Source organism: Tamandua tetradactyla, chromosome 11 (genome assembly GCF_023851605.1).
Source record: "Tamandua tetradactyla isolate mTamTet1 chromosome 11, mTamTet1.pri, whole genome shotgun sequence".
NCBI lineage: Eukaryota > Metazoa > Chordata > Mammalia > Pilosa > Myrmecophagidae > Tamandua > Tamandua tetradactyla.
Window position 1 is genome coordinate 93,748,574 of NC_135337.1, and position 11,209 is coordinate 93,759,782.

The following is an 11,209-nucleotide window of genomic DNA, read 5'->3' on the forward strand; positions in this document are numbered from 1 at the left end:
GTTTGCCTTGAGTACAAGCTACTTGGATAGATCATCTGCTTTTTCTAGATCCACTTTATCTGTCACATTTATTATTCTAGTTGGGCTTCCATTCCCATTACTTAATTGTTACCACTGAATTCAATGGAATCTTCCCTTTAAAAAATATAGTGACTACTTCATGTATTAATTAATTAGCAAACAGGAAAGCAAGCAAGGAGAATCTGGGCCTGGATAAGACTCAATTAACACTCAGAGGACTACAGATAAAAGCTCTCAGCTTCCATTCAACATGGAACTTCCTTCAGCATCTACTTGGCTCTCTGACCAACCTCGATGGTATCTGCGAGAGGAAGGTCTGTAGGTGGAAGTTTCAATTCTTCCCTGGGTGCCTGGTGAAGGAGACCGAAGCTCTGCTCCCAGACAGGACACCAGGAAGGAGTCAGGCATCGGTCACTGCAAAGAAACAACTATGTCCCATTTAACTTGGGGTTGCATAAGCGGAGGGACAGCCCCAGAAGAGATATGTACAGCTTCCTTATAGCTGTGTTTTAGGCATGGTTGCCTCTTGTTACTCCAACAGCCGATCTATCATATACATGCCTTTGGGAAAGTAGTGTGATTAGAGCATTTTTTTCTCCCTGATTGTGTGTATCCAAGAGATGAGGATTTGAGAAGATTAATTCAGTATTGTTATTAATCCTCCATGAACTCATCTCCCTTCCATAGATCTAACCATGTAGAAAACCATCATCCTTGACATAAAAGTTCCTCCAATGTCAAGGACTGGGGAGCTTCTCTAAACAAGGTCCATTCAGATGGCCAAAGCACTTTCTCTGGTTGAAGACACAGTCCTTGTAGTCTCCCAGAAATTTCCCATATCATCCTTTCCATATGAGGTATTTTGAACACTGAAGCTATAAAAGTTGGATGAAAGGGTCAGCAAATAGATTGTGTACTAATGAAACCTTCTATATTTATGACAAAATTCAGAGAAAGATCAGATATTTTGATTACAGGAATGAAAAGACCTGTATTTGTAATTAATAAAACAGAACAGGCAAACCAGTCCTGCATCCAAATTCTTATGCTGCACATGGAAGTTAAGATTTATCACTTCTTGAGTTCAAGAAAATCATCAAGAAATAATACTCTCCTTTCATAATAGCATACATTCATTAAAGCTTTACTTCAATATATGTAATGATATATTTAACTTCATGAAATTTCAAAGAATCATTATTTCTGTGTCTGAGGATATGAGCCCTAAAGTCACTGCACTTCTTCAACCCCAGATGCAATGAATATTTTATAGTTTTTGCCCAAGGAGTCTTTTCAGAGCCCCCTTTATTTCTTTGTTCCTCAGACTGTAGATGAAGGGGTTCAGCATGGGTGTGACCACCGTGTACACCACTGAGGCTTGTGCACTTGTGTGTTCACTATGCATGGATAAAGAACTCATGTACACACCAACACTTGTACAATAAAATAAGGAGACAACCATGAGGTGCGATGCACAGGTGGAGAATGTTTTATATTTCCCGAGAGCTGATGAGATTGCACTTATGGAAGAAACAATCTTAGAATAGGAGAAAACGATGCCAAGGAATGGTCCTCCACCCAGCAACCCACCTGCTAAATATATCACCATGTCATTGAGGAAGGTGTTGGAACAGGCGAATTGGACCATCAGATTAAGTTCACAGAAAAAGTGTGGGAATTCCAAGTGTGTGCAGAAAGAGAGCCGCAACACCATGGAGCTTTGTAACAGGGAATGCAGGGCACTAATGACCCAGGACGCCAGAACTAGCAGGACACAGAGCCGGGGATTCATGGTGACCGTGTAGTGCAGGGGGTGACAGATGGCCACAAAGCGGTCATAAGCCATCACGGCCAGGAGGAAGTCGTCCAACCCTTCGAAGAGTATGAAGAAGGACATCTGGGTGAGGCAGCCTGCATAGGTTATGACTTTGCTGTGTGTCTGGATGTTCACCAGCATCTTTGGGACGGTGGTGGAGGATAAACAGATGTCAATAAAGGACAGGTTGGAGAGGAAGAAGTACATGGGCGTGTGGAGGTGGGAATCGGTGATGGTAGCCAGGATGATGAGCAGGTTCCCAAAGACGGTGACCAGATACATGGACAGGAAGAGACCAAAGAGGAAGGACTGTGATTCTGGTTCCTCTGAAAATCCCAGAAGATGAAATTCTAGAATTTGTGTTTCATTACCTCGTTCCATTTGTGTAACTCTCTAGATACAGAGAAAGAACATAACTAATTTTCAAGCAATCAGTGATTTCTAGTTTATCCATAATTTACAATTTGCACACAAGAAATTAATTCCTAGGTTTTGTTTAGGAATGTCATCCCCTTTCATGGTATCCTCTGAGCAATTTCTAACTAGGAATTCCTGTTACATTTTCAGATAATTCCCCAAACCAGTATGAATTCCAAGATGTTCAAGAGAAATCCTTTTTTTCCTTGTAGGAATGCATAGTGAGTTCTCACTTTACACAGTCTCTGTCTACCAAAGGGTATACAATGTGAAAATAAAATTCCTTACAGTTTATTCATGGAGAAATAATATATGCTAATAAACACATAATCATAGCATTCCATATTTTTACAAGTGCTTCAAATAAAAGAGAATACATAAAAAAAAAAAAAAAAAAAAGTGGGGTAGAGAAAGAGTGACCATGCCAGGCTACTTCTCTTATTATGCTCAGGCAAAACCACAACACAAGGTGATGTCTGACAGAGACCTCTTAGAAGAGAAGGCTTGACCCAGCAGGATATCTTGGGAAGTGTGTGCTCTTCACAGGGCGTGTGCAGAGCAAAAGACCTAAGAAAAGGCAGTGTTTAGGTGGTACAAGGTCAACAAGGCAGACAGTTTGGTAGAGAACTGATAAGAGGTAGAATGATGACAGATGGTGTCAGAGAACATTGAAAAACAATGTAGCCTCGCTGCTGCAACTTCAAAACACAGAGATTTCTTTCCGCATATGTTGCAAGTTTTTTTGTTTTTTTCACATGGGCCAGCACCAAGATTGGAACCCAGGTCTCTGGCATGGCAGGTGAGAACTCAACCTGCTGAGCCACTGTGGCCCACCCTCAAGTCTTGAACTTTATAAATTTATTTGCAAGTATATCCCTTGGAATTTAATGGCATCACTCATATTTCCATATATAGGTTTGCCTTTGGACTCTGTATTATATTCTACAACTATTAGAATGTATGAACTTAGATGCCTGTATGTTGTGGACTCTCCCAACCAAAGTAATGGACACACACATGGACAGGAAGAGACCAAAGAGGAAGGACTTTGATACAGAGTCCAAACACACACACACGCACACACACACACACACACACACACAGCACTCCCAGGTTCCTGGCCCAGCTAACACCATCCTCTTCTCACCGCCATGCACAGGGAGTAGGCCTGGAGTGAATACTATGAGAACACACAACATCAGATACGTATTCTGAAAGTACTTAGGAACAGAAACCTGGAATTTAATCCAGCAAATCCCACGGGGACAAGTAAACAAAAGTTTCATTTTGATCTGGTCATTTTTCCCCTGTGTTTAAAGAAAATAGGATCTGCTCTAAAAGCAGAGAAAGAGGAAGATGTAGTGGATTCAAGAATGAATATAAGCTCAGGTCTTCCCTGAGAGACAGCTTCGAATGAAGCCTACCTGGGTTCTGGTGGCATTCTGACCAGGATATAACCCCTTGATGCCCAGAAATTCCAATAAAAGAGCAAAAACAATTTATCCAAAAAAGATTAGTGATATTTTTTCACAAAGCCAAAACATCAAGCACGTTGAACACCCCAAAAGTAAAATGATCACAGGGAATAAAAGAATATCTCACAAAAAGAAATAGAATAAATACAACATCTGTTTGCAATTTTTTTGTGATGCAGCAGAAGGTGCTAAATGGAAGAGTGAGGAAGATGGAGAGTCAAAATGGCGCCAAGCTGGGAGCTGAGGTTCCTACAGACTCAGTTTGCTGCTCCTGCCTGCCGTGGTCTCCACATCTCGCCCTGACCTTCCTGTTTTCCCTGTGTCTGTCCCATGTTGGTTGCACCACACTGTTTTGTAAGGACCCAAGTGGATGACCAGCTTCCTCACTTCCTTGTGCAATCATCTTTCATTGTTTTTGGGCTTTGGGTTTTGACCTCTATTTTTGACAGTTCCAAAGGGCACATTCAGTCTTTTTCTGTTCCTCATCCAACACCCAAATCTCTTCCCAGATCACCCTTCTGTTATCCTGGGCAAGCCATGACAATCTGTGCTGTTACATTGATCTGTCTTGTTTCATGTAACATAGCCTGGAGGATTTTATGTGATGTGCACAGTTGTAATTGTACTTTAAATTCTCCAGTAAACTGTCTGATCCGAATGATCAGAAACGACGCATCCTTTGTTCTGTTTGGTGCTTTAGAGAAGGCATGTGAAAAATGCATTTTTCTGACCACAAATTTAAAGAAAATATGCATTTATGAAATAAAAAACTGGCAGGTTGAATGAAACCAGGTTACATATAGTCATAAGCTTATTGGAAAAGTGTATTAGACAAAATTGAATGGAATCATTAAATCTACATTCAGAAAGACAAGGTGTAAAATAGCACTAATTTAATAATATTGCTATTGATTAATAATGAAATGAAAGTTCTTGAAAACAAAATAATATACAAGCAGTTTTCTAATATGTATGGAGAAAATTGCTTTTTAAATGTTTTTGAAAGTAATTTAAAACATTTTATATTAAAATACATGGAGAAGCAGCAGCAGGAATTCTGATTTCATCCTACAGAGAGAAATTCAAAAAAAAGAAATTTCGAAACCAGACGAAATTGATTTTGATGGTCAGATATAACAGAAGCTTACTATGGAAATCTGATAGGAATCATTCTTAATAAAGTCCCTCTGTAGGGGTGATTTGAGCAGCCATCCTCCTAAGATGGTTAAGGTGTTAAATCAATATCTGTAAAAAGCCTAGATGCATCCTTCCTGTCAGTGAATGAATGGTTATTCAGGTGATGAGTTGAGGCTGATATTTCTTCTATCATGCAAAAGCCTTATTCTTTCTGAGTAAGTCCCCAATTCTACCTCCTTAGGAAAACAATCACAGATGTGCCCTCCAGGATATAGAGGACCAAGGTGTCCTGTGCTCAAATGATAAAAACACTTCCACGTAAAAGGGGATGGTAACCATATTTTATGAAAAGAATTAGCTGCAAAAGATAGAAGGTGTAATAAGGAAAAGAGATATGCAGAACGAATGGAAAACGCAGATAAAATACTAATTATTATTAATTCAATGGAAGAAGAATTTCTAAATTTAAAAGGCATCATGAGAAACATAATACATAACACTGATAGATGGGTTTCACGTCAAAAATGTACACATTTCACAAAAAACATTGATAAACTTTCATACCATGTCCCTAAATACATCTACACGTTAAAAAGAAATAAAAGGCAAACAGCTAAGGAGTTAAAAAGAAAAGATAAGAAAAGAGACCTACAGTTCTTTCTGCGTTGAAAAGGTTTCAATCTAAGCAATCAAAGCACTCAGGTGCCAGTATACAGAGCAACTCTTGAACAAACAATTGGCTGAAGAGGAAAAATGAATGGCTCATAAAGTCACATTAATTAATTTTCCCAACAAAGGAATAATTTCTAAGTGAAGTATGTAACATACCAACTTAAAGCTGTTGAATAAGAGTTACCTTTCCTCATGTGATACACAATGTGAGAGTTTTTGTGCATGAAATGCTATTGCAGGGTAAAATCTACTGCCTTAAAATCTACAGGAGCTCTGCCTTCCATACAGAAATATTCTCAAATACATCTGTCAGGAAAAAAAACCCTCACTTCACCATTCGTTCTTCTATTGCTAATGCCACTTTTTCCCTGCTCCCATTTAGGACAAAGACCCATGGACAGATACTCTGCTTTTTCTACAACCGCTTTCTTCCAATCATTCCCTCTGCTAATTGTACTTCCATTTCTATCACTAACTCTCAACAGGAATTCCTGCATTGCTGAGTCCAATGGACACCTTTTTCACTGACAAAAATACATTGACTATTACACTAGCAGAAAACAAGCACAAAGACTTCTGAGCTCTAGGCTGGGCTGAACCATCTGTCAGGGAAAAGCTCTTGGCTTCCATCTCCCAGGCCTTCTCCTGCAAAATCTGCTGAGCTTTCAAACTCACCGGGATGCTCTCTCTGAGAAGAAGGTGTCCGTGTGGATGTACAAATTCCTTCTTGGGGGGTTGGCGATGGGAGTGAAGGTCTTTCTCCATCAAGACATCAGGAGGAGTCTGGCATCCATCCTCTCACCAGAGCTGGGTCTCCAAAGGAAACAAGCATGTCCCGTCCAGCCCAGGGTTGCACAGGATGAGACACAGCAGCAGACAAGATCTTCACAGCTCTCCTATAACTGCTCATTAAGCACATTTCCTCATGACTTATACCCTGTGGGACACTGGGCTGGACAGAAAGGAAATTTTTCCTACTGATTTTCTGTTCCCTATAGCCCAGGTAGGAGTCAAGGGAATCCCATTTTTATTATTTCTCCTCCATGGTCTCTCCTGCTTTCCATAGATCTCACCTCCAACAATTCACCCCAACCACTGATTTACAGTTTCTTCCAAAAGTTACAGCTGAGGGGCCCACCTGGACGAGGTCCTCAGATCTCCAAAGCGCTGACATGGGGAGAAGATACAGCCCTTGTGGTTGAAATTGGCTTTCTCCTCTTCAATGAAGTGGAGAACCATACTCATTCGATGTAAAATAATGGGTCCCACACTCTCGGCTTGATGTCGCCTTGCCAAAACAATTATGAAGGCCATGCTTTTAACAAAAATTACCACCTGTCATTTTAGCTTCATTTATAAAGTACTTCCTTCTTTTAAGACATATTTAGACATTCTTATGTGTCATTACTTGAGCTTAGCACCGAGTATGGATTGTCTCATTTTTTCTGCCGTATATCCTTGTGTGGTACTCAATTTATTATGTTAATAGATCTATTAATGTCTCCATAAAATTAGTATTAAATAAGAAATTTAAAACTTTTTATATATTTTAAAGTTTTACAATTCAAAATTTGCGTTTTAGCCATTATCATGTGTTCATTTCACTAGCAATGTGTACATTCACAGCATATTGCTACAATTAACATCGTTTTCCTGACCTGTTTCTTCACCTCAAATAGAAACTCTGCACAGGAAGCAATATCACCTCCTCAACTTGATCCCTAGTAATATAATCCAACCTCCACCTCTCTGGATTTCATATAAGTGAGATCACAACATCTGGGTATGTTTGTGTCTGGTTATTCTTTTCACATGATGTATTCAATGTAAATCCATGTTGTAACATGTATCAAAAATGTAATCCTTTTTGCTGCTGAATAATATCCCATTTAGTGTATAAATCATCGTGGTCAATAGACGTCCTTGGGGACTGACCACATTCTGCTTCTTGGATTGGGTTGTGGCTCCATGGACTGTATCTATTTTCTGAAATTCATTAAGTCCATGATATGACAACTTTTCTTTTACATATTATAGTAGAAAAAGGAGTTTTTTCAAGTCTCACCTTGCACATCCCTTTGTACTGCATCCTTAAATTCCATTCTTCCTGAATAGACATGGCTTTTGTGTTCATAAGTTCAGCAGCTACTCAAAAATAAAAGGGGACATTAGGGGTCCCTAACAACTTTCCTGAGCTGCTGCACCTTTCCTTGACCTCCTAATCCTGGACCTGGAATGTGTGCCTAAATAAACCCAAATTTCTTTATACAACTATTTTGCTTGGGTTTTCTGATACTGGAAACTGAATACTAGTCATAATTAGATTCACTGTTCTTCATACATCTTAGAATTATTGTCACATTTCTGAATAAGAAATGAGCTGCAAGGGGATGGAAAAAATAGCCAGATGTCACTTGTATTTTGCAATAGTCACAAAATGATATGGCACTTTATTCTTTGATGACTGCCACACATAAAATAATGATTTGATGAATTAAAAGACTACAAAACAGAACTACGAGAATAAGACACAATCCAAAAACATACCATAAGGGAATCAGAGAAATAAAGTAATGTGTTATTGTAATGGAATCCTACTTAAAATTCCAGTGATATTTTCCTTGCATGGGGCTAGATGATTATGCATTCATCTAGAATAATAAGGTGGAACCCAGAATAAAATTATGATAGGATGCTAAGTGACTTTCTATATTCAACATTTAAACTTATTATGAAGATAGATAATTAAAAATGAAGACCAAAGGATTTGAGAGTTTGCCTACTGTGAAAGCATAAAAATCATGAAACAGATGATAATTTTTTTAAGACTGTAATCAAAGAAACACCTCATACTTTATTTAACATGTCTTTTGAGGGTGAACATAATTTGGTCTACCTCATTCTTCCCTCTGGACCATAGAAAAGACATGTTCTTCTTTCCTTCAGAATGGAGTCACCCTGGGGTGGGGACTGCTCCCTCCTTGGCCACCAGATGCCCCCCACCCAACTCTCTGCACCTCTCATCCCTGGAGTCCTACCAGCTTTACACTCCTTCCAGGGTGCAACCTGCTCCAACCCATTTGAGTCCCAGTTGCACTGTGTCTTCACCTCCTGAAGGGAAGCTGGAGACTAAAAGTGCTAAAGCTGAACACCTGCCTGCTACAAAGGTGGTAGAAAGTGAAATGCACATTCACTCCCAGATAATGGAGATGACAAAGAAGAGAAAGGCTAGAATGAGTAAGAGAGGGAAAGCCCCAGGCCATCTAAACCCACTGTGCTCCTCTCTCTTCTTGTTGCCTGGAGGTGACAAAGATTTTCCACTGGCCCCGTATGGGGGCAGGCACCAGGAGTAACTTGCCTCCATGGACAAGCATCCTTCCCTGAGGGCCCAGCAAGGCCAGGAGCCGGCGATGGACCAGTCGCTGGACCTCAGGTCCTCCCAGCAACAATCCAGGATTCTCCAACGTTTGATATTTACCCACAAAAGGACAGGCATCTTACTCAAAAAACCTCTCTATTAGGAGAGCTAAGGCTAAGCACTCATTCATTTGCCTTAAATCTCCATTTTTATATCATCAAATCAAACTCCAGTCTTGTTTACATCAGAACTGGTTGGATGTTCTTCAAAGATCATCTTTCCCTGTATGTTCATTCACAGTTTGATCTAAAAGTGCCATTTTCAAAATTTGCCAAAAACTTAGTAAAGTAGTTAGATGACATAGTTATAGTTTTTTTTAAATAATGCATTCACCCCATATAGGAATTTTCTAAAGCTGCTGGAATGCATAATACCAGAAATGGAATGGCTTTTATTAAGGGAATTTATTACATAAGTACTTTGCAGTTCTAAGGCCAGAAAAAATGTTCAAACTAAGGCATCCAAGAAAAGATAACTTGACTCAAGAATAGCCAATGTCTGTCACATGGGAAGGCACATGGCTGGCATCTGCTGGTCCTTGTTCTTAGTTCTGTGGTTTCCAGCTTCTGATTCACTGATATCCTCTCTGCATGACCACAGGTATTCACTTAGCTCCCAGGGACATGATTCTGAGCTCTGGCTTGTGTAGTATTTCATGGGAAGGCACATGGTGATGTCTGCTGGGCTCCACCCATATCTAGGCACTTGTTCTCTCTGTCAACACTCCAAGCATCTCCAAACATCCATGTCTCCATCTGCTATGAAGCAACCATTTCCCAAGTTTCTGAATCTGAGGTTTCTCCAAAACGTTCCCCCTTTAAAAGACTCTAGTTACCTAATGAAGACTCACATTGAATGGACAGAGTCACAACTGGGTCACAAATGGGACACACAACAGGGTGTGTCATAACTCCACAGAAATAATCCACCCAAAAGGTCACACCAACCACCGAGTTTGTCATATCTCCAGAAAAGCTCCATCCTGTGGGAAAATTCGTCTCCATTGGTGGGCCTGTGGAAGCTGGAAAACAGACTCTGCTTCCAAAATAAGTCCTGGGAGAGAGATAGGGTGGACATTGCACCTCCAGAAGGGAGAAATTGGAAGGAGAACAGGGGACACATGTCTGACGCAACTCTGGATTGCACCGAGTAACCGCCATTACTCATCAAGATTTGTCTTCTGTAGATTGGTTCTTGGTCCTTTGGGCCTGATGGAGTGGAAACTTCAGTCCTTTCCTGTGCTTTTACAAGCACTTGAGAACCTTGAGTAAAATAGATTCATTTCATCGTCAGCTGGGACATCCAGACATGGCAGTGTTTATCTCCATTTTGCCATTGAGAGCCAGCATACTCACTCTCTCCCATCATGTTCAAGCATTCAGAGAGACATAAACCATAATGCTGAAAGGAACCTTGTGGTGATGGCCCCCAAATGGGAACTAGCCAAATGCTCATCAACAGTAGAGAGATATCAAACTTAATATAGGAACACAGAGGATTACAATGGATCAGTGATGATGGTTCGTCTACAACCATATCCAAAAGATGGACAAAGTCAGTGAAACAAACCTTCATTAAATAGCATAGAACTTTTACTTGATTTATACAAATTACAAAAAACATCACAAGTAAACAATAAATTACAGTCAGGAGATTGGTTTTCTGAAAATGGGAAACGTGTCTCAAAAAGAGAAGACAGGTAGTCATTTCAAGGATAAAGGCATTTACCGGGGTATTAACCTTGTAAAAATTCAGCACAGTGAAAATTTGTATTATGCTTTACTATGCAAGTAATATATTTTTAAAACAAGTTTTTAATGCAAAATGAGGGTAAGGAGATCAAATGGATGGTGCGGTAAATACATAGATTTTTCATTCACATTCTGTTAAAGTTTAGGACAAAATGAATACAAAGAGCACATATTTTACTCACAAAAATGGCAACAGTCACATATATCATCAAGTTAATTAGTGTAAGACATGCAGCCCAATCCTGCACCTAAGAGTATAAATCCCATTGCAAAAGGAGACCAAGATTTCTCACTTCACTGAGTAGATGTGGAACATTAAACACAATTCTTTTCTATGGCAATGCAACGTATGATTTAAACTTTGTTTCATCAGATTTAAGGCCATCTCTGAATCAAGGGCAGGTTCTTGTTCAGAAACTGATCAAGAAATCACAGCCTCTGTCTCGGAGGCTTGACCACTGTGATCACAGGCATCTCTTCTGTCCCAGGAAAAATGACACAT

The 11,209-nt window shown here is 39.8% G+C and overlaps 1 protein-coding gene across 1 annotated transcript; it reads right to left on the reverse strand.

The window, feature by feature from the left end:
• Positions 1-1,288: 1,288 nt before the first annotated feature.
• Positions 1,289-2,218, reverse strand: LOC143649696 (olfactory receptor 7A10-like). The gene has a single exon (XM_077119624.1). It carries the CDS (start codon positions 2,216-2,218, stop codon positions 1,289-1,291), a length of 930 nt encoding a protein of 309 aa, XP_076975739.1.
• Between the last annotated feature and the right edge of the window lie 8,991 nt (positions 2,219-11,209).